The sequence below is a fragment of the Penicillium maclennaniae genome (genome assembly GCF_028827695.1).
Source record: "Penicillium maclennaniae strain IBT 15551 chromosome Unknown utg000003l:1.0-5670915.0:1.0-5674809.0, whole genome shotgun sequence".
In the NCBI taxonomy this organism is placed as follows: domain Eukaryota; kingdom Fungi; phylum Ascomycota; class Eurotiomycetes; order Eurotiales; family Aspergillaceae; genus Penicillium; species Penicillium maclennaniae.
In genome coordinates this window covers 2,125,656-2,151,634 of record NW_026623215.1, presented here as the reverse complement: position 1 = coordinate 2,151,634, position 25,979 = coordinate 2,125,656, and the positions used below count along the sequence as shown (strand labels likewise).

The 25,979-nt window shown below is 50.6% G+C and overlaps 11 protein-coding genes across 11 annotated transcripts; 6 read left to right on the top strand and 5 right to left on the bottom strand.

Moving 5' to 3' along the window:
• Positions 1–67: 67 nt before the first annotated feature.
• N7477_002904 (ATP phosphoribosyltransferase) lies at positions 68–1,189 on the top strand (the record flags this gene model as incomplete). Its single annotated transcript, XM_056964567.1, has 4 exons — positions 68–84; positions 156–190; positions 257–748; positions 816–1,189. The coding sequence occupies 4 exons, from the start codon at positions 68–70 to the stop codon at positions 1,187–1,189; spliced, it is 918 nt and encodes a 305-aa protein (XP_056824520.1).
• A 465-nt stretch (positions 1,190–1,654) lies between these two features.
• Positions 1,655–4,426, bottom strand: N7477_002903 (uncharacterized protein; the record flags this gene model as incomplete). The annotated part of the gene is made up of 3 exons (XM_056964566.1): positions 1,655–2,402; positions 2,461–3,677; positions 3,845–4,426. The coding sequence occupies 3 exons, from the start codon at positions 4,424–4,426 to the stop codon at positions 1,655–1,657; spliced, it is 2,547 nt and encodes an 848-aa protein (XP_056824519.1).
• Positions 4,427–4,993: 567 nt separating this feature from the next.
• On the bottom strand, positions 4,994–5,572 carry dprC (the record flags this gene model as incomplete). Its single annotated transcript, XM_056964565.1, has 2 exons — positions 4,994–5,149; positions 5,222–5,572. The coding sequence occupies 2 exons, from the start codon at positions 5,570–5,572 to the stop codon at positions 4,994–4,996; spliced, it is 507 nt and encodes a 168-aa protein (XP_056824518.1).
• A 1,828-nt stretch (positions 5,573–7,400) lies between these two features.
• On the top strand, positions 7,401–9,355 carry N7477_002901 (uncharacterized protein; the record flags this gene model as incomplete). Its single annotated transcript, XM_056964564.1, has 6 exons — positions 7,401–7,647; positions 7,749–7,848; positions 7,907–7,919; positions 7,979–8,747; positions 8,807–8,938; positions 9,003–9,355. The coding sequence occupies 6 exons, from the start codon at positions 7,401–7,403 to the stop codon at positions 9,353–9,355; spliced, it is 1,614 nt and encodes a 537-aa protein (XP_056824517.1).
• A 270-nt stretch (positions 9,356–9,625) lies between these two features.
• N7477_002900 (uncharacterized protein) lies at positions 9,626–10,960 on the bottom strand (the record flags this gene model as incomplete). The annotated part of the gene is made up of 1 exon (XM_056964563.1): positions 9,626–10,960. One exon carries the CDS (start codon positions 10,958–10,960, stop codon positions 9,626–9,628), a length of 1,335 nt encoding a protein of 444 aa, XP_056824516.1.
• Positions 10,961–11,538: 578 nt separating this feature from the next.
• N7477_002899 (uncharacterized protein) lies at positions 11,539–12,471 on the bottom strand (the record flags this gene model as incomplete). Its single annotated transcript, XM_056964562.1, has 1 exon — positions 11,539–12,471. The coding sequence occupies one exon, from the start codon at positions 12,469–12,471 to the stop codon at positions 11,539–11,541; it is 933 nt and encodes a 310-aa protein (XP_056824515.1).
• Positions 12,472–13,274: 803 nt separating this feature from the next.
• N7477_002898 (phosphoglycerate mutase family protein) lies at positions 13,275–14,242 on the top strand (the record flags this gene model as incomplete). Its single annotated transcript, XM_056964561.1, has 3 exons — positions 13,275–13,310; positions 13,361–13,705; positions 13,760–14,242. 3 exons carry the CDS (start codon positions 13,275–13,277, stop codon positions 14,240–14,242), a joined length of 864 nt encoding a protein of 287 aa, XP_056824514.1.
• Positions 14,243–16,333: 2,091 nt separating this feature from the next.
• N7477_002897 (NADP-dependent oxidoreductase) lies at positions 16,334–17,452 on the top strand (the record flags this gene model as incomplete). Its single annotated transcript, XM_056964560.1, has 2 exons — positions 16,334–17,155; positions 17,207–17,452. 2 exons carry the CDS (start codon positions 16,334–16,336, stop codon positions 17,450–17,452), a joined length of 1,068 nt encoding a protein of 355 aa, XP_056824513.1.
• A 737-nt stretch (positions 17,453–18,189) lies between these two features.
• On the top strand, positions 18,190–19,130 carry N7477_002896 (SDR family NAD(P)-dependent oxidoreductase; the record flags this gene model as incomplete). Its single annotated transcript, XM_056964559.1, has 3 exons — positions 18,190–18,253; positions 18,303–19,042; positions 19,068–19,130. 3 exons carry the CDS (start codon positions 18,190–18,192, stop codon positions 19,128–19,130), a joined length of 867 nt encoding a protein of 288 aa, XP_056824512.1.
• Positions 19,131–20,205: 1,075 nt separating this feature from the next.
• Positions 20,206–21,018, bottom strand: N7477_002895 (uncharacterized protein; the record flags this gene model as incomplete). Its single annotated transcript, XM_056964558.1, has 1 exon — positions 20,206–21,018. The coding sequence occupies one exon, from the start codon at positions 21,016–21,018 to the stop codon at positions 20,206–20,208; it is 813 nt and encodes a 270-aa protein (XP_056824511.1).
• Positions 21,019–22,216: 1,198 nt separating this feature from the next.
• Positions 22,217–25,516, top strand: N7477_002894 (cation-translocating P-type ATPase; the record flags this gene model as incomplete). Its single annotated transcript, XM_056964557.1, has 1 exon — positions 22,217–25,516. One exon carries the CDS (start codon positions 22,217–22,219, stop codon positions 25,514–25,516), a length of 3,300 nt encoding a protein of 1,099 aa, XP_056824510.1.
• Between the last annotated feature and the right edge of the window lie 463 nt (positions 25,517–25,979).

Sequence of the window (25,979 nt, the reverse complement as noted above, 5' to 3'; positions counted from 1 at the left end):
TCTTTGGTGGAATTGTCGGTCTCTCCCTCGAACTCATCCGCCTGCCCTCGCGTCGTGAACCATCGTCATGGATCTCGTTAACCAGTGAGTCACCCCCAACCGTCAATTGAAGGGCACCATATACAAGAACTCAACTAACACCATATTTCTTTCAGCTTGGAAGGAAGACTTCTCTTCGCCGTGCCCAAAAGCAAGTCACTTTCACCTGCAATGATTCATGACATCTCAAAGAGCATCAACTAACACCCCAATTCAGAGGGCCGGCTCCAACAGGCAACTCTCGACCTTCTCTCCGGCTCCGACGTCCAATTTCGTCGCGAGACCCGCCTTGACATCGCGCTGGTCAAGAACCTGCCTATCGCACTCATCTTCCTCCCAGCCGCCGACATCCCCACCTTCGTCGGTGAAGGCCGCGTTGACATTGGTATCACCGGCCGCGACCAGGTCGCCGAGCACGACGCCACCCTGCCCGAAGGCGAGATCTCCGGCGTGGAAGAGGTCCTCGATCTCGGATTCGGCGGCTGCAAGCTGCAGGTGCAGGTTCCCGAGAAGGGTAATATCACCGAGGCCAAGCAGCTTGTGGGTCGCAATGTCGTGACCAGCTTCACTGCATTGACGGAGGCTTTCTTCCGTGGTCTGGAGGGCGCTCAGCCCGGTGAGAAGCTTCAGACGAAGATCAAGTATGTTGGCGGTAGTGTTGAGGCTGCCTGCGCGCTTGGCGTTGCTGATGGCATTGTCGATCTTGTTGGTATGTGACAAAACCCTCTAGTATGCCGATATGTGTGTTCGAGACTGAGACTGACTTGTGCTTCTAGAATCTGGCGAGACCATGAAAGCCGCTGGTCTCAAGGCTATCGATACCGTCGTCGAGAGCACCGCTGTGCTCGTCAAGTCCCGCGACTCAAAGAGTGATCTCTTGGACCTGATCGCCGCGCGCATCCGCGGTGTTATCACCGCCCAGCGCTTCGTGTTGTGCCAGTACAACATCCCTCGTTCTGAGTTGGCCGTCGCATCCAAGATCACACCCGGAAAGCGAGCGCCTACCATCACCGCGCTTGAGGAGGAGAACTGGGTTGCTGTCAGCTCGATGGTTGAGAAGAAGCGCGTTGCGACAGTTATGGACGAGCTGATCAAGGTCGGGGCTACGGATATCTTAGTTTTGAACATTGCCAACTCGCGAACGGATTGAGATTGAGATTGGAGATGATGATTCCTTCTAATAGCAAGCTTTCTTTCATGATTTGGTATATGATTTCTTTTGGGTTTTTTGTTCTGGGAATTTGACTTTCTGAGAAGACAAAAGCGGTGGAATCGAGTATCTTTATAGAGCATTTGGGTTGTATAGCGAGTTTGAAAAGGAGTCAGTATGCTGATTTAATATACTACCAACATTCGACCCATGTTCTATTTGTCTTCCTTATATATAATATCGTCATGGTCATGAGTTCGGTACACATGCAATGATACAAACATTCAACCATCAACAATCTCCATTCAATCACCTTGAGACATGATCATGATGCATAACAATGGTATCACTTGAAAACAAACCAAAAAAAGACAAAAGACAAAATGCAAATGTATATGAAGATGAAGATGAAGAATGGATATGAAGACGAAGATGCAACCTTAAAATCCTCCATCACAAAAAGGATCACTCTTTGTAATTGCCCAATCCAACACCCTCCTTTCGACCCCGAATAATGGCTCGCAAACACTGTCCCACACCCTCAAGATCGCCAAGCAACCCAACGTGTCCACGTTCACTCTTCACAAGACCATGCTTGATGATCCGATACCCAGGAGGCAACATCGCCGCGGAAGCAAGACAAACGCCGTCACCCGCCGCGAACGCAAGATCATCGTAACAATCCGTACGCTTAATCGCCTCGCGCGAAGTGACCCGTGCACCGTACACAGTCGGCACACTCTTGCCGTAAATCACGGCGGCAGGCGGGTATCGGTTCTCCATTTGGTGGGAGGGCTGGAAGTCCAATTCGAACTTGAAGCGCTTGACCTCTGCCAGGGTACGTTGAAGGTACTCCATTGCCGCGGCGTGGGGAATGGTACAGGTCGTGGAGGCTTTGCTTGCGCCTGCGCTGCCGCGGGGGCTCGGATTCGGGCCAACGAGGCCGTCCACGCTAGGGACGGCTTCGCTGGCTTTCTCTTGAGCTTTGTCGTGGGCTTTATCATGGGCTTTGTCGACTGTGTCATTGACCTTGTTGCTGAATTTATCGCTAAAATTGTCGGATGATGAGGATGTCATGTGGATTGGAGCGGTGGAGGAACGAGGGAGATGGCCGACGCGATGGGGATTATCGTCTTCTGTGCTGGTGTTGGTGTCGTTGGTTTCTGACTCGTTTATATTCAATTCGTCGCGAGCACCGAATGAGAAACGCTTGCTGATGTTGGCGAAATCTTTGAAGCCTCGGCTTCCTGCTGGAAGGAGAGCGGGGCCACAGCAGGGGGAGAGGCGGTATTCTTCCCAGCTTTTGGGGTCGAAGAAGTCTCATGCGGAATTCCTTCTTAGATTGTTTGTCGATGAAGCAGTGGCCGTCTTCGGGAAGTAGGGCAAAGCTCGTTCGGAAGGTGAAATTGACTTGAGCAGTTAGGACCCGCGAACTGAGCAGGACGTCATCGCCGTTGCGAAGCGGACCGAGGATGTTGACGCAGTGCTGCGGTACTCCCGCATACACCACGCCCGCGAAGAGATCAGGTCGCTGATTCACAGCGTGCCGAGTAATGAGTCCGCCCAAACTATGGGCGATGACCGTCGCGCCACGCCGCGTGGGGAGTTTGCCATCTGATGAGCCCCGGTTGCATGGTAAGCGTTCCAGGAACTCAATAAGCTGTTTGGATAATAGGTCAGGACTAAGACGCCAGTCATATCCGTAGTCCCAGACGCGCAAGTCGCCGCGCATGGCATTGTCGCACTTGCGCAACCGCTTCATCAACCTGCGGCAAACGTCCACGGGACCAACGTGGGACAGCACGCCAGAGGGGATGACGGTCTCTGGCATGCGCTCTTCGTCCTCTCGAGTCAAGCCGACTTCCAAATCCACTTTACGCAGATTGAGTCCAACCTTCATCGGCACCCAGAGCTGTCGGTGCGGTGGCTTAGCGGAGCGCAGAATAGATCCTCGGTATCCTCCTAGTATCACGACATCGCCTACAAGGTCTCTCATGGCTTCTTCTAAGATTGGATGCGTCGACTGAGGATGGTTTCGGGGAGGTGGAGGTGGGGGTGCACTTGCGTGCCCATTGATGCCCTTGTCGCCTGAAGCGTTCGTATTGGGGCTATTCTCATTGAAGAATGGCCGGCCTGCCCATTCGCCGCGAATATCTTGCAAGTGCAGACTGGGCATGCTAAGGAGCCGACTACTTGAGTCCTGCAAGCTGTCTTTGATCGCCTTGAAGCGGCTGTTGACCTGTGAATGGACATTCGTATATAGCGGTCGCTGTTCTAACGACGAGGCAGTCGAGGATGCCCGCAAATACAATGATTGATCAGACGACGACCGACGCAGACTCGGTGGTCGCTTCGGTGTCGCACTGGGCCGTCGGGAGTATGAATGTTTTACGACCGAGCTGCCATGAAGCGATTGCAGCTCTGAAATGGGTCGGGCGTCATCTTCGTCTTCATACGGGCTGACGCTGGGAGCTCGCGGGGAGGTTGGCTTTGTCCGGTCTCAGCGAAGATGCTCGTTTTTCTTGGCCTGATATCCGTTTGCTCGACTCCGTTATCTGACTGCGTGCCCGGTTCTGCACATTCCCCGGAAGGAAAGGGACGGTACTTTGGCTAATGAACCCAAGTCGGGCAAAAACTTTTTTAACTCTCCCCGACCATGCACGGGGGCGTTTGGGCAAGGAAGTCTTGAGTAGGGAGCGGGTGAAACTCGATCGGTGGCCCCCCCGTCCCTTTAGGCACCGAATGATGGGTGTGGCGACCTCGCGGCGTGCGGTGCTCCACCGATGAGCGCGTGGCAGGATGCGTCGTCTGCACTTTGGAAGACCTCCTCGGCTCCAGTTGCTCAGGTTCAGCCGAGAGCTGCGAGACGAACAAGCCATCTTCGCTGACGGGATCCGGGATCGCCGAAAAGTATCCACCGTTCGATTCCAACGCTCTGCTTTTCTCTTCGGCGGGGGTTGAACGGGCTTTCATACGGCTTTGAGCGCGCCCAATACTGACTCCCACCACGTCGCTGGCATCGTCTTCGTTCACTTCATTGGAAGACTGGAGGGGGTCGTCACTGTCGGAGCTAGAAAAAGACGAATAATGTATTGGCGACTCAGATGCGACCGCGTTGCCCGAGGACTCGGACGTCCACGAATCCTGTAAGTTTTGTGGGCGACCGGAGGATTCTGCAGTCGCCGCGGTGGTCGCAGAGCCGGCCATCTGGGAACGGTCGGCAGAGATTGAGGTCATGGTCTATGTTCAGATAACACGATTTTCAAGAGCATGAGGTCGTTCAATGTGCAAGGGCGACGACAACCGGGCTCCATATATGCAATTCGAGGGTTGAAGGTCTCCAGGGAGCACTCAGGAACTGTGCACAGAGTATCGGGATGAAATGCGGGCAATGACCACATTATAAAGGATGAGCCGAAAAAGGGTTCCACCAGCACAGCCTTCACGCCCGGCTCGCCCGGAAAGTCGGGGACCAGGTCGCCACGTGCAAATGCTTAGCATCCCTTCGGTCGAAATCCTGTTCTGTTTTTTATTTATTTTCCAGGTCTCTCCCTCTTCAAAAGAGATCGACGAATGGCCGTGGTACAGAGCGGGAGATCATTACTCTATCGTCCGAGTAGTGGTGATCGGCGATGACGTTTTCCCGCTGTGGACGTGGAAGTATTCGACTGTGAAGCAATCCCGAACTATGCATCTGAAAATATACAAGTTTGGGATATGATTACGGTGGAATTTCCCCCAAATCAAGCAACGCCAAGCATTGAATCTCATTTTCACTAATCCTGGTCCCTGAACTGCCTTGAATCACCTTCCAGAATGGGTAAACTGGCCCGTTTGAATCTCACGCTCACCCCGCCGCGCGATCTCTTCGTTGTGCTCTGCGCCCCGCGGACCTTCCGTAGTTCCAAAGGCCCTGTCCACCGCCCCCGTCAAGGCTCCACGTAGTGATTCCCCAGCTCCCTATCCTATAGTCAGCTTCGACCTAGAAACCCTCAAAATGCGAAAACCAGATGTATCTCTCTGAACACTTACATGTACACCAGCCATTACGCCCTGTGCTTTCCGGCCAATGTCATCGCCCTTTTGCGCATATTTATCCCCAGGAGCTGTTGAATCGGGGTGTGCGGTCGTCCGATCGTTCAAGTTCGTGCGTGGTGCGGTACTCGCCTGCTGGGTGGGTGCAGCTTGGCCTTGCTGATCATAGCTGTGGGATGGGCGCGAGGGGATAGGAGGGGGTTTCTGATATCCGGCTCCAGTAGATGGATTCACCCCACTCGTAGCAGGATCATACTGTGATCGCGTATCTTGCGATCCTGTCGGGAAACCAGGCGCTCCGGTTGAAGACCCGTGAGAAGGGCGACGGACGTTCTGCGCGTGGCGCATTGGCTCGGCCGCTTGGTTATTGTATGTACTCATTGTAATTTAATTTTTCAGGATTGCTGTGCAAGAACCTAGCGATCTTGAGAGCTTGAATGACAAGCAGCGATGTGGCGGGTTATATACTCGCGGCACGGATGACAACAGATGACGTCATACTGAACGAACACCCCCCCCACCAACACATTAAGTCGAAGAGCAGAGTCCAGGTGTCCATTGTTGCCTGAGATGCGGGTTCTTGCGGTTGATAGAAACGCTGGGGAAACCGGTTTCCTTATGCAGCTGATGGGAGTCACTGACCTGCGACCGTGGTCCGGGTGTTTGACCATCCCGCCGCCTCAGCCGCCACCGATGCGCCACACCTGCAAAGTCTAATGTCGTTTGGTTTCCCGTCGATGGTAGATGTTGGGGTTTGTGTCCACTCATTCTTCTACTCATAACCCTTGGGATCCTCTAGCCAAGAGTCGGTGATGAAATTGATAATTAGAACGAAGGGATGGTAGGAGAGTGTGTCGTGTCGCATATCTTGTGGCTTGATGCAACAAACTCAGCCTGAGCTACTTGCATGGTGACGCTAGTGGAGCCCTGAGCATTGTAAAATGCTCCAAGGGGACCGCGAAAAATTGATTGTCTTAGCGCGACTTACGGCATTGAGTTGGCCTCGACCACAGATGTTTCCGACTGTCGGTGATTCCGTAGCTGGTGATCGACGGTAGTTTCTAGCCTCACCCAAATTCGACTCCCAGGAGGGGACAAATAATTACCCTTTGGGGTCAGGATAGCCCAAAGTCGGCAAAAGAAGATGGAATCATGCGTTTCCCGATCCCGATGGTTCCACATTCTCTCGGAGACCCCCGAACGCATGCTTTTCAAGGTGTGGCCTTTTCACTCTCTCTTAATCCATACTGGTACGGGTGACCCGCAAAGTAATCAATCCTAAAAGAATCGCCTGCGCTGAACCGAAACTATGTACATAATCGCTCTAGATCGAGTGCACAGCAAAAACAAGTGCACAATATGACTCTCGCTTAACATTCTTGGCAAGTCGGCACAGGACGCATGTCCCTCGTCCTGCCAAACCGGGAACCAAAGCGGGTAAAGTGGGGACTTTTATAGTCGACATAACACATCAGAGGCTGACAGAGGCTGACCCTTGACCCATAGGGCCATCTAAACGCGGCGTGGTTGGCCGATAGATGGCCGATTCTCGCACGTACCATCCCGAGAGGGTCTCATCTCCAAGTATGGAGTACGGCGTCGGCTCCTGGCCGAAGAGATTTTTACGAATTTGTTGATTATCATTGCCCTATATATGACCTCGTACCTTCCCCAGCTCCCCCTCGGTTCCATAAAAAAAAAATTTGACATCCACTGTCTTTGCCCCAAGGTCACTTCTCTGCATCAATAGCAGACCACTTCGCTGTGTTCGCTATTATATCCGCCTCTCCAGCACACCAAGTCGCATACCGGAAGATTCCAGCTGACGGCCACTCAACACTCAATCGATTAAATAGTTTCAAAGAAACTTGGTCTACACAGTTTGGCTTCGATACTTCGATAGTAGCTGCACATAGCTCGCATTTCTATCCCGTTGCACCTACCTCGATTCGTCCCCATCGCATCTTCCCCGAATCCCGGATTGAGCCCTTGCACCTGCATTAATTATCCAGCGCGACATTTATATCAAGCAGTCCGACAAAGACTAGGCTTAGCCCCAACGCAAGAATTATACTTCGAATTCGAGAGTAGCAATTTCCCAGTCGCACAATCCGCTTACTCTGCCACGCACCAAGCCCTGCTGCGATATCGAAACCGAAAAACAGAATTGCTTACCATGCCTAACTGGAAAGAGCTTTTTACCAACAATGACCGTCGGGGATTCCCCGAGGTCGTGGTTCCTCTCGCCCAAGGCTCCGCGCCGCAACGGCCGAAAGATGAATCCGATTGCAGTCCTGACCGTGCCTCCCTCCAGGAGAAAGGTGTGAGCGGTACTCACTCGGGTACCACGCTGACTTTAGAAGCCCTGCGAGCCGAAGTGGAGGAAGGTATTGCTGCCACTGGCCATGATAGTGCTTATGATCGTACGTTACTCATCCACCTGGGTTGGTCTCATTGGATCTGAGATTGGCTTGCGTGATGCAGCAATGGAACACAAACATTAATCTTGAGTGTCACTGTTTAGGCAAAGCAAAGGTCATCAACAGAGCTATTCAAGACATTGGTATGGGTCGTTATCAATGGGGACTATTTGTTCTGTGTGGAATGGGCTGGGTTGCCGATAAGTAAGCCGATCCATTGAGTCTCTTGAGCGAGAAACAGCTGCTAATTTACGCACTACAGCCTGTGGTTACAGGTATGATTTCTTCATGGACATTCTTTACGGGCTCTGAGCCTCCAGCTAATTATTTATAGGGAGTTGCACTTACTCTGACACCTCTGGCCACCGAATTCGGTGTATCTGAGACCGATTCTCGCTTTGCAACGTGCTCCCTCTTCGTTGGTCTGATCATCGGTGCCTCCTTCTGGGGTATTGCTTCCGATGCTATCGGCCGTCGCCCGGCTTTCAATATGACCCTTTGCATCTGTGGTATCTTTGGTCTCGCCGCTGGCGGTGGTCCGAACTGGGTGGGAACTTGTGCGCTTTATGCCTGCCTGGGTCTTGGTGTTGGCGGAAACCTGCCCGTGGATGCTGCTGTCTTCCTTGAGTGTCTTCCTCCCAATTCGGGTAACATCCTGAGTGGATTGGCTACCTGGTGGTCTGTGGGGACTCTGATTGCCAGTATGCTTGCTTGGGCTTACATTCCCAACTTCTCGTGCGAAACTGCTGCGACTTGCACCAAGGCTGATAACTGGGGCTGGAGATACCTTGTTCTGACCCTGGGTGCTATTACCTTTGTTATGTTCTTGTGCCGTTTCTTCTTCTTCACTCTTTACGAATCTCCCAAGTTCCTCGTGTCTCGTGGTCGTCAGGACGAAGCGGTCGCCGCAGTGCAGGGAATTGCCTATAAGAACCGCACCACCACCTGGCTCACTGAGGAGGTCCTGAACGAGATTGGTGGATACCCGGAGGGAAACAAGAAGCAGTCTCTCTCAACTTTTGAAATTCTCAAGAGATCGCTTGAGAGGTTCTCTGTTCAGCAAGTCAAGCCACTATTCAGAACCAAGCGCCTTGGAATCTCAAGTACGTATCAACAAAACCCCCACCCGGCTTTTGTCATGCTACAAACTAACAATCCCAAGCCATCCTCATTTGGTTCTGCTGGACCTGCATCGGAATGGGCTACACTCTCTTCAACGCTTTCCTCCCTCAATACCTCTCCGCAAATTCCACAACTTACGAGACCTACCGCAACTATGCTATCACGGCAGTCTGTGGGTATTCCCGGTCCCCTTCTTGCCTGGTATCTCGTTGACATTCCCTTCATCGGTCGTAAAGGCACAATGGCTGCTTCGACCGCCATCACAGGTGTCCTACTCTTCTGCTTTACTGCCTCCAAAGATCCCAACGTCCAGCTTGTCTGCTCGGCCTTGGAATCTTTCTTCCAAATGATCATGTACGGTGTTTTGTACGCCTACACGCCCGAAGTGTTCCCGGCACCGAACCGAGGTACTGGCTCTGGAATCGCCAGTTGTTTGAACCGTATCGCGGGTCTTATGGCCCCTATCATTGGTATCTATGCTAATACTGATCCGGTCACTCCGATCTATGTTGCTGGTGCGTTGCTACTGGCTGCCTTTGTGGCGATGGTCTTCTTGCCTATTGAGACGCAAGGAAAACAATCTATGTAAGCTGCTCCCTCCGGAGCATGCTAAGCAAATACATGTGAAGAGGTCGCATTCGATGCGAAGTGGGGATGTAAATATATGGTCATATTGATCTGCATCAAAAGCAGAAATTTGAAAAGCACCGCGATACGGTCTTGATATAGAGAAGCTTGTAGCTGATCCAATTCATTCAACCTAATGGTCTGTTTGTTCAAGGTTTCTTTCATTATTGCAGCAACCAAGTTATTCTATGTCGATGCAAAATGCACATGTTAACCCAAGCCCCGATTCAATTTACAGAATCATGATAGTCGAACCAGGCGCTTTCTCCCGCATAAATTGTATCCAAGTCACCGTACCTTCCCTTTCCAAGGCCCAGAACTCTCTTAAGAAGGACAGAACCTTCCGTCGATCCAAGTTCCAACTGACCCTCATCACAACTTCAAGCTCCCTCACGACTATTTCCTGTTTCTCCCAATCCCCTCGACACTCCGTCCCCGCAATGAAAAGAGGCCATACAAGATCATTCGCAAAAGAACCGCTCTGAGAAAGGGAATGTGAATGGCCCAGAATTGCATCTCTTAACAATTGAAGCCCCTCCTTTACTGCCGGATCATCCGTCAATACTTGATACATGTATATCAAACTGGCATCATGGAAGATATTGACAAGATGTAGGAAACTTTGTTTTGCGTCTTCGGTCTGGAATTGGAAGATCTCGCTTAATCGGACCATTCGAATTTTCGCTTCATCCAGTTCTTGAATTAATGTTTCGAGGAGAGCCGGATCGACATTGTATTTTTGGTTGTATTGAAGTCTTTCGATGCGCGTTAATCGATTCATGATGTTTATGAAATCGCTCAGAACGGCTGTGTCGTCAATGTGTTGGATGTCTTTTTCTGCCTCGTGCGGTGTGTCAAAACTGGTGAGTCCGGCGAAAACGCTGGCAAAGTATTGTTCGTATAAAAGAAATGAGTCGATTTCATCGGACAAAGCCGCGCGCGGGAAAGATTGTTCCTTCCATTGGAGGATTGTTCTTGCGCCTTGGAGATGAACTCGCCATTGACCAGATTGAGCGCCGAGTAATTCCACGTTATATAGGATGAGGGTGGAAGCGAGTGCGGATTGAGTTTGGATTGGTTTAATGCTCGTTGAAGGGTTTTGTTGTCTCATTTGGGAGATTTGACTTGCTAATGATCTCAAGGCCTCGCTCCGGAGACGCAGTGAGAGTCTTTGCAATTGGTGGCGGCGAGGATGATCTTGCGGGAATTTGGCGGCGAGGTCCTCGGATGATAGGGACAATACGGAGCTGAGGACTGTTGCTGAAGACCAGGCGAGAGGTATAATCACCTGCCGCCATGGGTTCGTTGGACCGTCCACCCAGGCAAGTTTGCCGGAGACGTGGTGGTGGAAATGATGCATTAATCGCAGCGTTATAGGGTCGATATTAGGCTTCGGCCCGTGCGGAATTACACTGCGGCTTTGTTGAGGTTTCACTGCTTGACTTGACTCGTTCACCGGTGATGGTTTAGGTGATGGTTCAGGTGGGACGCTAGAGCTGCCGGTATTATCTCTAACGGGCAGCTCGCTCCCGTCAACAAGCCTCTGCTGGCGACCCCTTGACCCCATTTCAAGATGAGTCCATAGCCAGGACACTTAAAGCCTCTGGAAGTGCACTTTTTACACTCTGGTGCAGTCCGATCACAATTGATGCGTCGTCGTCTGCACTTTGGGCAGTCTGGGTCTCATGTCAGCTTGGCAGTAAAAATTTGGACGGGCATCAACGTACCTTTGTCTGCGGTCGTACTACACCGATTTGGAGACATCGGAGCATTCAGAACCACTAGACTCGCCAAGCATATGCTAGAAGAAGAAATAAAATAGGCTGATGAATGGATCACTGCGGGGACTCCGCGCTTTCCCTGAAAACCCGCTCTGGTCAGATGACCTGTCCGCCTTCACCAAACTTGTGGGGACCGAAGCTCAAAAAAACTCATCCACGGTTTTTTTTATATATCTTAGATAAGTCAACAAATCATTCAAACGCTCAGGAATAGTAGAAGCACGAATTTTCGCTGATATGACGCGCTGACGCCGATCGACGTCGTGCAGGAACGTGGAGACAGTGGTGAAAAGGGATCCACTAAATCGCTTCAAATGAAATTATTATACAAACATGTTCTCTATTCTAAATTAATAAGATGCTATTAAGTAGCACTGTCGGGGAGTGGCAATGCAGCAAAGCAATCATAGTCGGGAGGCGCCATCGGAACCTCCTCATACCTTGGAGGCGTCTTGTCCAAAGCCAAATCTGAAATGTCTCCCTCATACTTCTCAAGAAGGGTCAGAGGGAAAGATGCATTCACAGCTGCTCCTATTATTTTTCGATCAACGAGGATCTGGTTCTCTCGGCTGAAAGTGTCTTCACCCGTGATTAAGTCCAGCTTTAATCGGTGCTCGACAACGATTGCCAGTCTCTCATGTGTAGTTGAGGAGTAACGAGAGCGAAGCTCTGGAGGTAAAGAAGTCGGATTGAAATGCTCGGGATCGAATGCGTAGCAAGACAGATCGGCAGGCTGTGCGGGCTTTGATGTTTTCGGAATCGTGAAGCCGAAGTTGATGTCGACGGTAGAAGGCTTCTGGGAGGTTTCGTGTGTCTTGATAACTGGGTTCTCAATTATGCTCCAGTGGCCTTTTTGCTTCTCATTGCATAATTCTCGCACAGAAACTTGCGCTTGTTCGCGTTGGTTTGCATAATCATCTTGGATATGTTGGTTTCCCAAGGTCGGCTTGGTGAAGGTCTTGGTCACTTCTTCCACTCGGCACCGCAGTCCTCTAATGACGGCACATTTGAACTCTGCATGGCGCTCCGGTGTGCTTGGGTTTCGAAGTTTGACATTCATGCGGAAACAGAGGTTTGGGTTGGTGTCCGTCATAAGAGTTTGTGTGAGAGAAATCTGCTCAATCACCTTTGACTTGGGATATGACCGCACGTGTTGGACAGTTGGCTGGTCCGAAATGATTTGACGAGTAAGCTGAACAGGTTGGCTTGAGCTGAGGACGGTGCATGTTGGAGTTATCACAGAAGCAACAATGGCGTATGAGACTATCCCTTGGCTAGTTGTCGTAGAGGCAGGCATATCAACTGGTATAGGAATTGAGAATGGGACATTGGTGACTGCGTCTTCACAGGAAGTATTGTCCCTTTGGCCTTCTGAAAACGGCAAAAGAGAACATGTAGACTCTTCAACCGTGGAACATGTTTTGCCAGCCACTGCTTGCTTTCCACTTTTGACAAAGTGACTGCGCATGCGACCCAAAAGACCCTGTCCTTGGCAAGAAGACAGGGAATCCTTCAATTGCACAATGCGAACGAGCTGGGTCCGGAGCAGAGTATTCCCTGTAATTGCAAAGTCGCAAGAAGGTCTGAAGTTCACAGATCCACAGAGCGGATTGGCATAACTGTCCCCTTGTAAATTGGAGTATAAGTGATGTGTTTGCGGAGAGACCAGCTCCAGGGACGAATCCATGGCTGGACTTGATGACGATGAAGTACGCGCAGCCTTGATCTCGAGAAGAATGTCAGATCGAGGGGCAAGCTGCTCCTTTTTTGAATCCCACTGACTTCATGAAATATCATACATGGCACGTGTGAAGTACAGCGCCTCGATCAAGAGCTACCGACTACGCTAGGCCTAAAGAGGAAGCCCAGCTGCTGAAATAGAGTTTAAAGTGGGTCCAGCTTTGAATTCGCACGCCAGATAAACATTTCACACTCGGTTTTTATGCCCTACAAAAAGCCTTATTGCCTTCAAACGAACACCTATAGAAGGGAAAGTGTGGAGCCTCAAAGCTTTTTAGGGACTCATACTAACTTGTCGTCGGCATTGAACACCGTTTTCTCACCAGTGTGGACTCTGAGCTCTGGGCGGCCATTGTCACGATGCCTCCTAAAATCCATTTAGTGAGACATGCACAGGTAAGGCTGCATGCTATAGGGGACTCGAAGCTCAATCTGATGAATTTTAGGGATACCATAATCTCGGTATTGAACACATGAATATTCACGATCCTCTCTTGACGGACCATGGAAAGAAGCAATGCCACGAGCTTGGTCGGAATTTTCCAAATCTCTCCAGCATTGACTTGTTAGTGGCGTCCCCTATGCGTCGGGCAATGTATACTGCCTTGGAGGCGTTCTTGCCGGATTATGAGAAAACTGAAGGGAAAAAGTTGATCGCTCTTCCTGAATTGCAAGAACTCAGCGACATGCCATGTGATGTTGGTAGCAGTCTGGCAGATCTGAAAGCAGAGATGGAAGCACAAGGTGCTCCTGTAGACATTAGCAATCTTGAAGAGAATTGGACCAAGAAAGTAAGAACGACATTCGGATTGTCGACGATGGTACTAACTATCATATCACATTAGACTGGAAGACTTGGAATCACCCGAGAGAGAATCTTCGAAAGAGCTCAATATGTCAGACAGTGGTTGATGGCGAGACCAGAGAAAGAGATTGTTGTGGTTTCCCACGGCGGGTTCCTTCATTTCCTGACAGAGGACTGGGAGGAAGGATGCAACGGCAAAGGTAAGTTTGGCAAGCCCGTGATTAAGAATCCCGAAGATTCCTATCTTACAAGGCCATTTCAAACTTACCAATATGAGACAGGGACGGGTTGGTTTAACACGGAGTTTCGCACATACGAAGTCGAAACCATGGCAAATGGCCATGGCCAGAAATGCCATGAAGGATCCAGTGAGATCAGTCTTAGAGAAACGGTCGAGTCACGTCGCCGACGCGGGAAACCGGATTTGGCACCTACTCGTGCGCAGCAAAAGATCTTATGCGAACAAGTGCTAGATGGTTGGGCCAAGCAGGGATATTCGATCCCCTCAGAACACGGCAATTAGAAGGGAAGTACACATAGACACGGTTTTACTTAGCTCTTTTCTATATGAGTCGCTAGATCTTCGCTAGATCTATCACCGCAATGTCCGTAATTTATGTGTTCGATCATGTTATCAGGATCACGAATTAGAGACGGGAAACTAACCTCGAAAAAGCGGCCCTGTTGAAGAGATTCGGTAATATTACCCCCGCGATTGTCGGATGTGACCCGGTGGATCTGTCTGAATTGCTGGATTGTTATTTCACTTTCAGTCAATAAATCATTCGCGTGAAATATGGAAATCTATATGACCTCGGGTGCCTCGCAGGACGGTCCCTGGGCAACGTCTCCCGCAACTTGGCCACAGTCTTCACCTTCGCCATTTGTTTCTTTTGCAGCTCTTCCTGGCTTGCACAAGTACCCTGTCAATTTTGCAACCTACTGCATCATTACAGGTTTTCCATGTGCTTTTCTTCAGCCAATCTTATCGACTCTCACTAACCGGGTCTGCTCCAGGCTGCATATGGTCTTTCAGCCACTGGCAGGGTGACATCGTGAGCACCTCATTCCAAATCCCCTGGTGTTCCATACTGATCTGCCTAGGATGTGGCAAGAGGTCCGCAAACCCGCAATTCAAGTTCCCTGAGCAATAGCAGGCGGTATTGCTTTAAATGCCTTGGCCGACCTGGCATTCCTTATCCCAGTTGCGTTCGTGCTTCCCAATATTGCAATGCTTGCGCATATCGCCTCTGCACAACCGGTACCGACCATCGTCAGATCCGCGGTCGGCAATTCTAATGGCGTCTTTTGCCTCCTCATTCCATTGATCATGCTTGGACTCAATTGTGGACTGGGGTGTGTTACTGCTACTTCACGAGCTACTTGGGCATTTGCACGCGACGGGGCCATTTCTGGATCTAAATGGTTGAAATCAGATCATAGGCGATTTCAGATCCCTATAAACTCCTTGCTTCTAGGAATGGTGATTGATTTGCTTGTTGGACTGATTTACTTTGGCTCAAGCGCTGCCTTCAATGCCTTTTCGGGCGTTGGTGTGATCTTTCTAACACCGAGCTATGCATGTCCCGTTGCCGTGTCGCCAAGTCTTCGCAGCCGCCGGGATATCCAACGTGGCTCTTTTAATATCGAGTCCTTCGGCTTCTTCTGTAAAGTCATTTGCATTTGTGAGTGGCCCTTCATTCTTGCTACTGTCGAGTTCCGCGCATCGACTTCGCTTTTACATGCTCATCTTTACCTTGTCCTTTAGGCTGGTGTCTTCTCACCATTCCGTTATTATCCATGCCCACATCTATACCAGTCGCAACGAACTCGACATATTATGTATCTGTTGTATTCGTTGGATTTGTGTTGATCGCTGGCGTCTGGTATGCAGCTTGGGGCCGGAGGAACTATTCTAACCCTGCGTTGGAGCGGCTGGACGATCAATGCGAACACTCAGACGAAGAGCCTACGAAGGAAGACTGGAAACAAGACTCGATTAAACGAGAATTTTGGATTGCAACAGTCTTTTACCGTGCTTTGCGACTACCGTGGTGATTGGCGCCTTGCTGCGCTGGTGCTGATGTAAGCAGAGGTTGAGCACCGCTTATTACTTCGCCTAAAGGCTTTGAGGCCAGTGGCTCAGCATAGATCCCTTATCAATGTCTGCTGAAATCAGCCAGTAGGTCACACGAGCTTTTTCCTTCCTAGACGCACTAGGGTGCTGGTCCCCACGGTCTATGACAAAGTACGATAAATGCCATGTTGAAGCAATTTGAATAGTTCAGGGCTGTAATGATGTCATGTTCAATTCTGCTGGCAGTCAACTAGCGCATTCGACAACCTGGGGTAGCGCTGAACGAAAGTCCACTGGTATGAACAGAACATAACTACGGAATCAGCGCACCAAGCCTTGTTGAGTAATCTGATCTTACTAATACTACCTCTGTTGACCCGAACCGAGGCACACTCCTCATCTCCAGTGGAGCAATTTTCCTAATCTGGGGTTGCTCCGATCCCAAGATCTCCAAAATCGACTGACCTTCCCCGTTCTTTTCTCCCTCTGTGCCCCGTAGCTTTCCTCTGCTTCTACATACCCTGAAATACAATCACGATGTCCTACAAGCAGATTCTCTACAACACTGCGCCGGCGCCGGCCATTGACCCCTCCCTATCCGGCAACGGCACCTTCCGCATCAACACCGTCCCAAAGCCTAGCAATGTCCCCGCCGACAAGCTCCTTGTGCGCGTGCACTACCTTTCTCTCGACCCGGCTATGCGCCAATGGTTAACAGCTAAGCGCTCGTATATCGCCCCCGTCGAGCTTGGTGCCGTCATGCGCGGACAGAGCATCGCCCAAGTCGTCGCCGTGGGCAGTGACCTCGGCTCGAAGTTCAAGACCGGTGACTGGGTCGTCGCATACTCTGGCTGGCAGGAGTATGCAGTGATGGGAGCGAAGGAGGTAGAGAAGGTCGTTATTCCCTCTGGTGGTCGTCCGACAGATGCAATGTCTGTGCTCGGTATGACTGGCTTGACGGCTTACTTTGGAATGACGGAGATCGGACAGCCTCGCCCTGGCGACACAGTTGTCGTTTCCGGTGCGGCCGGTGCAACGGGCATGGTCGCCGGCCAAATTGCTAAAATCAAGGGAGCTAAGCGGGTTGTGGGATTGGCTGGCAGTCCTGAGAAGTGCGAGTTCCTGGTAAAGGAACTTGGTTTTGATGCTGCGGTCAACTACAAAGATCCCAACTGGCGTAAGCACCTTAAGGAGGCTACGCCTGAGTATATCGATGTATTCTTTGACAATACTGGCGGTGAGATCCTGGACGCATGTTTGGCTCGCGCAGCGCGTGATTCGCGCTTCGCTATTTGCGGTGCTATCAGTCAGTATAATTCTGCAAAGCCGCAGGGTCCTGCTAGCTTCATGAATATTATTGTGAGTTCTTGTGATGACTTGTGCATGAGCCTTTGCTAATTGTATATGCAGTCGCAACGAATCACCATGAAGGGCTTCATTGTCTTCGATTTTGCCAAGAAGTACCCGGCTGCATTGCAGGAGCTGGGCACCTGGCTGTCACAGGGCAAGCTCAAGCGCAAGGAACACATCGTACCCGGTGGATTGGAGGGGGCTCCCAAGGCTCTTGTGGACCTGTACGCTGGTGTCAACACTGGTAAGATGATGGTCGAAGTTGCGCCCGTTAGTGAAGCTTTGGGAGGCAAGGCAAAGCTTTAGAGAAGAATTAGCATATTTAAGATGTCCGATCGTTTTTGTGGTCCATATTCGGGTTGCCAAAAGATGTGGGGCGCATCTTGACGTTCCGTCGTCAGTCAGAATCATTTCAACACGACATGCCATTTTTGGGCACCGCTATTTCAATTGAGAATATAAAGCCACCTCCAGATCTCTAGAACACTTTCAGAACAGACTCGAGCATTTGAATATCAATGACCGGCTGAGTTGGCGCATCAATGTGAATTGATCCTGTTTGATTAGAGTTTGACGTCATTCTGATATAGGTCATACTTAAGCTACATTCCGGCTCTGTCCAGACTGCATTATGGTTCTACGTACAGAAACTTGAAATTTTGATAGGGGAATTTTCCACCAATGTAGCCAATCGGTCAAACAGCATGACCTAAGAATGAACGTATCACCCTTGGCCCTGGCAAAGGACCTCAGAAACAGGTTCCTTCTGTCCAAACCGTATTACAACCGGATAGTTGAAACCTCATTACTTGAATAAATGGCTTTGACGTTTCTAACACTGGTAATTATCTCCATTTCTCAACCCAGTCATGTTTGCTCGGCCGTATTTTGCTATAAAGCAAGCTAGCCTCCGGCCTCGCCCTTTCTATCTCTCTAGACTTTCATCCCAACTTACTCCTACGAGACTCTTTGAAACACCCTTTTCAAAAAAACAATTTTCCACTACTTTGATCAACAAGATCCCTGTATCTGATAAAATCACAATGGAGGCCAAGCAGAGCAACCAGAACTTCAAATTGGAGAACCTGTTCAGTGTGAAGGGCAAAGGTAAATGATCTCTCAACTTCTCAGCCTGAACCATACTAACACTACTCAGTGGCCCTCATCACCGGCGGTGGCTCCGGAATCGGCCTGATGGCCGCTCAAGCCCTCGCGGTTAACGGCGCAAAAGTCTACATCACAGGCCGCACATCCGAGAAACTTTCCACAGTAACAGACCTCTACAACAAAGATATCCCCGGCGAAATCATTCCCATCACAGCCGACATCACAGACAAAGCATCAATCGAAAAGCTCGTCCAAACCATTTCCGAGCGCGAAAAGTACCTTTCAATCCTAATCAACAATGCCGGAATCTCCAGCCAGCCCCAAACAACCGAACACGAAGACCCAGAAGAGCTCCGCAAATCCCTCTTCGAAGAAGGAGCCGCCGATATCGCAGAATGGGACTCCGTCTTCCGAACCAACACATCCCAGCTATTCTTCATGACAACCGCTTTCCTGCCCTTGCTCTCGCGGGGCTCCGAGGTTGAACATGGTTGGTCGAGTACCGTGATCAACATTACGTCGATCTCGGGAATCGTCAAGGTTTCGCAGCATCACTTCGCGTACAATGCGTCCAAAGCGGCGGCTATTCATCTGACCAAGATGCTGGCGCACGAGACTATGACTTCGAACCAGAAAATTCGGGTTAACAATATCGCGCCGGGAGTCTTCCCTAGTGAGATGACTACGGGTGAGAGCGATGAGAAGCAGAAGAGTTTCATTCCGAAAGAAAAGTACGAAAGTAAGGTACCGGCGGCGAGGGCCGGAAAGGAGGAGGATATGGGAAGTGCGGTGCTTTTTCACCGCGACCAATCAGTACCTGAATGGGCAGACTATTGTTGTCGATGGTGGATATGTGTTGGCTGCGGGAACTGTATGAGAAGTGATCTTCAATCGAGCATGATTTTTGTATGTCAAGATCTTTGGAATTTAGTCTTTAATTAGATACTTGCTATCTAGTGTCCAATTTCCAGTTCTTCATATTTCTCAAAAAGACCTTCTCGACTGGGGAAGGGCTGATGCGGCGTTACTCTATCAGGGTATGTATTAAGGGAGCCCTAAGCAGGGGTCATCTTGGCCTCATGGCATGGCACGTTTGCCTTGGATCTGTCAAGCCTGGCCCTTGGCTTTTCTTGAATCCAGGCTTTACCGCGCATCCCTGGCCACTAGGGCCCGGTTTAATACTCTTATAGCCATTGAGCGCACGTTGTGGAAGAACGTTCAAATTTAGTGTACCGGAATTTCCAAGTGAAATTTTACTTCGTTCGGAATTGATTGCCGACATTCCTGTCTCGGAACGCTTATTTAGCCCACGGGAGCAAGAAACAAGCTTTTCAATTACATGGATTCGTTATACGAGCTATTTTATATCAATACCCCTTATCTCCAGCCTCGCATACTGACACACTACTTATCCATTCCGACCGTAGCATATCCTTCGTTGTTATACGTCGCCGTGAATTGGGGTGCAGCATTGCATAAATGGCGTTTCGCCGTCTCTGTCATACGGATTAGTGGGTAATTTTCTTAAATCACGACTGGAGTTGTTCCTCACATTTCCCAGAGCCTCGATCGGCGGATATCCATCCTCGGCATGTCGGCCCTGCACGTACTCCGTGTACCTAGTATCTTCACGGTCTGAACGCGCACTACGCCACAGGAGACGACCTGTGACAAGAGTCAGGTAGATAATCGCAGTCGCCCATACGTCCGCTGGGCGGGGATCATGGTGGTCTTGTTCATCGTCGCTACCTTGCCGATGAGTACGATGTGATCGGGCACGGAATCCTTCAGGTGGTATATAAGGTAGACTCATCCCAGGAAATGAGACGGACGAGCTTGTTGAGTCTGCAGAGGCACGTCGCGGTGAATGTGGACTGGAGCGGGAGAAAGATGAGAGCATCCAGGAAAACGACCATGATGCTGAGGAATGTGGATGAGGACGTTCGGGTAAATCATCGTCTGGCTCTGGTGGTGTAGCGCATTGTGACCACAGGCGCTGAATATGGCTGTCTCCAAAGCCAGCTAACTTGACAGCTCCATTTCTCGTCAAGAGGACTGTTTCGAGTCGGATATCGCGGTGTGCTGTGTCCTGCTGGTGGAGGAAGTCTCAGGGCGCGGAGAATCTGAGTGACGATGCAGTCGGCTTCATATGTTGGTAGGGGACCATTGCGGGCGAGTAATTCGTGAAGATCGCCCCCTGCACAAAAGGGCATTACGAGACAGAGCTCGGACCGTTCGTTGTGGATGAGGTCGTTGATGGAGAGGATGTTCGGGTGACGAGGTTGTAGATTGGCGATGGTGGAAGTATCACAAGACGACGAAGGTGGAGGGCTTGAGGAGTCTGTAATGTTGTATCGGTAGACTTTGACAGCGACGAGACGCTGCGGTTGGCCCCCTTCGGTCGTGTATCGGTGAAGACGGACAGTAGTGTTGGTGCCATAGTGTAAGATCTCCAGGCACCGACCATATTTGTCACTGAAAGAGCGATGTGAACGAGACGAGATGATCGGTCTCGCTTCCATCGATGATGAGGTCTCCGCTCGCATTAATGGCTGACGGTCTGTCGAGACGGATGCTAAGCTAGGCCGATGCTCATTTTCAAAGATAAACCATCCGCGTTTTGCAATTGGAAAGGCATCATTGAACTCTTGTGCTGCTAAGGACCCCTTGCGACGCGTCAAGTAGTGGTGATGGGTCGCAGTGGGATCCGGTCTATGCACTGCGAAAGCTGTCCTGGTGTCCTGGTGGTGCCGTCCGTCCTTCATCCCCAGGCAAACGTGAATGAGAGCAGAATGGAAGGAAAAAGCAAAGTCAACTTTATGATAATCCGAACGGGAGGTGTTTTATAGTTCTCTAGCGGTGTACAGGCTCCAAGTATATCCCTCGTCTCACACACTTCCCGCCATGAAAGATACAATGGACAATGAGTTCCCAACGAGAGACACTGCACCACAGATACCCTCAAGCCATGGGCAAGAATTAGTAAAGGGACATGGCGCCTGCAATGGTGGAAGATGCCGCGATTGGACACGGCAAACCGCTCACGACAGTCGCGTCTTCTTCATGACCCCAGGGCCGAGCGATTTTTCACGTTGAATGAAAATCGTCGGCCACTGTTAGCGAGTCCGGAACCAGAAATAAAATTTTCTGGTGAAAATGCGGCAGCCTGTGGGATGGCAGAGTTGCACGTCGAAAATGAACAGTTCGGCCGAGCCTGTGGCGAGGAAAAATCGCGCATGATGACCCGGCGATTTTCTCGACCTCCCGCTCACGCTTTCGATGTGGCTATGGCTGAAATTGCATGCGCCATTTATTTCTCGCTATCATGCACATACTAAATTTTTTTTTCTTCCTTTTTTTCTCCGTTTACGTTCTTGGTCATTCCAGGGAAATGTTTGACAGGAACCATTGCCTGCATTTAGGGCTGGATGGAAAGGCACTGCGTCATGTATTGTCAGAACTTTAAATCAGTCCATTGTAATTGGATCTGGAACGGTATCGGCCGTAATAGAACAGTCACGAGTTGTATATCTTTTCCCGCTGTCCTGCACGATTTCCCAAGTAGAAGATGTGGGGGATCTGCTTTCTCTCTCCATAGCTAAATGATGGTACCTGATCGAGCTATGGTAACCTCGTATACTTCCCGTGTACCTGTCAGACTCAGAAATGTGCCTTGCTCGTGGGAATCGCGTGGCTCCGCTGTGACACCGGACTCTAACTAAATGTTTCGATTGAGTAAGAAGATGGTCTTGTTGCCTTTTACCTTCCCAATGCGTTTCTCGTTTGAACAACTCGATCGAGCTAGCTAGCCCTGGTCGGCCTACATAAGACCTGGTGTTGCACACATCTCTTTTGTAGACTTCACTCCGTCCTTTTTCCTTCCTGCCGTGCCCGTGCCTGGGTGTTTAGCTGTCCGGCTCCTTTCAATCCACTCCGCGTGTTTCGGTCACAGCTATCCCCACAATGGACTCTAAGATCCCTCACAGCAGGTCGGACGTCGAAGTCGAGGCGGAAGGTGATGAGATCAAGGACGATGATGATCCATATGGTCGTGCCGCCCGCGTCACTTTCAAGGACTCCTCCGCCACCACCGATATAGAGGGAATGCGTTCTATTTATCAGCCAGCGCAATTTACCCGCACCCATTCCGTCGGCCGTGATACAATTCAAAGCACCCGCAGCAGTAGCCAGACGGCAACTGCAGCAAATGCCGGTTTCCCCATCGAGTTCCGAACACTGTCAATCCAGATCTCAGAGTCTCAGAATGCCCCGAAAGAGGCTATTGTCGAGCCTCCCAAGGCGAAGCTACCCGATCAAGATTACTTCGAGAGCCTCGACTTCCATACCATCACTCAGGAGAAGTTGTTGCAAGAGTTCAATGTCGACCAGCGTGCTGGGCTGAGCAGTGAGTCGGCTGCCAACCGTCTCGCTCGGGATGGGAAGAACGTCATTGCCCGTCACAGCGAGAATTATTGGAAGAAGATCTTCTTCTACGTTTTCGGTGGATTCTGCTCAGTCTTATGGGTTGGCGTGATCATTTTCTTCATCTGCTGGAAACCTCTCAGCAACCCGCCCTCGCCTACAAACCTCGCGATGGCTATCTTGGTCATCATTGTCATCTTGTTACAAGCAAGCTTCTCGGCTTTCCAAGATTGGTCGACAAAGCGGGTGATGAATTCGATCTTGGGTCTGCTACCATCCGAGGCGCTGGTGATGCGTGACGGGAAGCTCACCCGTCTCCCGGCAACGGATCTGGTCACCGGCGATATTGTTCAGATCATGGTCGGAAATAAGGTACCTGCTGATATGCGCCTGCTCTCAACTTCGGGCGATGTTCGCTTTGATCGCGCTATTCTTACTGGAGAATCCGACGAAGTTGACGGTGCTACTGAAGCGACTGATGCAAACTTCCTCGAGACTCGCAACGTCGCCATGATGGGAACTTTAGTAACCAATGGAAATGCCACCGGCGTGGTTGTACTTACGGGTTCTCGATCTGTCATGGGTCGTATTGCCAATATGACGGCAGGTGTCAAGCAGAAACCGACTCTCATCCAAAAGGAGATCAATCGTTTCGTCGCTATCATTGTCAGTCTTACTATCATATTGGCTTTGATGATACTGTTCACCTGGGTTGGATGGTTGCGCAAAGACCACCCTACCTACATGAGTGTTGTCGCCATGCTTAACAATGTCATGGGCTGTGTCGTCGCTTTCATTCCTGAGGGTGTTCCCGTCGGTGTTGCCTTGACGCTCATGATGATTGCCCGGCGCATGAAGAAGAACAATGTTCTTCCGAAGGGCCTGGCAACTGTCGAGACGCTTGGTTGTGTGAACGTGATATGTTCCGACAAGACCGGTACTTTGACTCAAAACCGCATGTTTGTCAAGTCTATCGGCATGGTTGACTGGGAATTCAACATCGAGGACCTGCATGCCGATACTGAAGTACCCGAGGGCCTTACTAACCTGATGCGTGCGTCAGTCCTCTGTAACGATGCTACGTTTGATGCTGATACCATGCACCTGCCCGTATATGATCGCACGGTCAACGGCAATGCTACAGATGCTGCAGTCCTACGGCTCGCTGCCAGTGTCAGCGCAACTGCGCAGAAAAATCTTGAACCCTATGAGCGCATTCACCAAATTCCGTTCAACTCCAAGAACAAGTGGATGCTTACTATGCATCGCGATCCTACCGCTGGCAAAGGATACCTCGTCTACGTGAAAGGCGCGCCCGATGTCCTCTTGGACCGCTGTTCCTCATACTGGTCCGCAATTCACAACGCTGTGCGCCCGCTGGACGAGGCAGCCCGTCAAAAGTTCTCTTCCTTCCAAGCAAAGCTTTCTCGTCGTGCTGAACGTGTGATTGTACTTTGTCAACGTCACTATGTACCAACCACCGAGCCCGGCTCCAACGGCTTCAGCGACGAGGTCATGGCCTCGGGTGCTCAGCAACTGACTGTTCTTGGTATCTTTGGAATTATCGATCCACCCAGACCGGAGACCGCCCAGACCGTGGCTCAGTGCCGCCGTGCTGGAATTCGATTCTTCATGGTCACTGGTGACTTTGGTCTTACCGCAGCGGCCATTGCTAAGGACATTGGGATCTATGACGGCGCAATGGAGCCAGATACCATCGATACTCTACGCGATTACGACGATGAAGCCAAGGCGCTGCGCTCCAGTCATAGCTTGCTTCTTGAGGGAACAAGTCTCTCTTCTTTGACTCAGGATGAGTGGACGACTGTCTGCGGATATGAAGAGGTCGTCTTTGCTCGTACCAGTCCTGAACAAAAGCTACGTATCGTCACTGAGCTCCAAGCAAAGGGTAATATCGTCGCAGTGACAGGTGACGGCGTCAACGATGCCCCAGCTTTGCGTGCCGCAAATGTCGGGGTTGCCATCGGCTCTGGCAGTGATGTCGCAATCGAAGCGGCCGACTTGGTCCTGCTCGACCGGTTCGATTCCATTGTTGAAGCCATCCGTCTCGGCCGTCTGGTGTTCCAGAACCTGCAGAAGGTCATTGCCTATCTTCTGCCCGCCGGTTCCTGGTCCGAAATCTGGCCCGTGTTGATGAACGTCTTCTTTGGCGTTCCCTCCCCTCTTAGTTCATTCCTCATGATCATCATCTGTGTATTTACCGATCTCTTCCTCTCCCTTTCCCTCATCATGGAGAAAGAAGAGTTCGACCTGATGAGCCTCCCTCCTCGACGCCCCACGAAAGATCACCTGATCAACCTTCGCATCTACGGCCAATCCTACCTTTTCGTCGGTGTGATTGAAGCCTTCAGTGCCCATGCTATGTTTTTCCTCTACATGTGGAAAGCAGCCGGCATTCCCTTTTCAGACCTTGTCTTCGCTTTTGAGAGCTACACGGACGGCTTCCATGGATATACTGAAGACGAGCTCACGCACTTCAACAACGTCGGTCAGTGCGTGTACTTTGTCACTTTGGTTATCATGCAATGGGGAAACATCCTCTCTGTCCGGAGCAAACGTATGTCGCTCCTCCAAGCTGATCCCGTTCGTCCTGCGCGCCGCAACCCATGGCTTCCTCTCGCAATGCTCATCTCCCTCGTCATCGCCATCTTCGTCACCGAAGTCCCGGGCATCCAGTCTCTTTTCGGGACGGCCCCGGTCCCAATCGAGTTCTGGTTCATCCCGCTTGGCCTCGCTCTTGGTGTGCTCGCTATGGATGAGCTTCGTAAGGCGCTGGTCCGGTTGTTCCCCAAGGGACCTGTTGCATGGGTGTCGTGGTAAAGATGACGTTCCTTGTCCGATAATACTTTTGCTGCAGTCTCACGAGGGACTATGCAGTATGATGTGTCATGATTATTATTTCAGGTGGCTATCTTGCATGCAGTGCCTATTCTATTCTGTGATATCTACTCAAGTCTCGAAGCGTGCAGTCGCCCATGCTTGTATTTCCGATGCTTTGAGAAACAGATGGCATTTGGCTGGACTTTTACTCCGTTCCATACATAATAGACGCGTGGACTGGTTCCACTATTTCATTTATCTTTCCAATCCCGTTTAGAATCTAGTAGTGCGCTCTATTGCGCTTCAACTTGGACTTCAGTAAGTTTTTGCGAGAAGCGCCAGAAGAGATTAAAAAATATGACTATTTGGCAAGCACTCGGTGACAGGAAGTACGCGGTGAAGCTAATATGAAAGTCCCGGAGACACAATATCAGTAAGGACTCCTGACTGAAGTAAAGGGTGT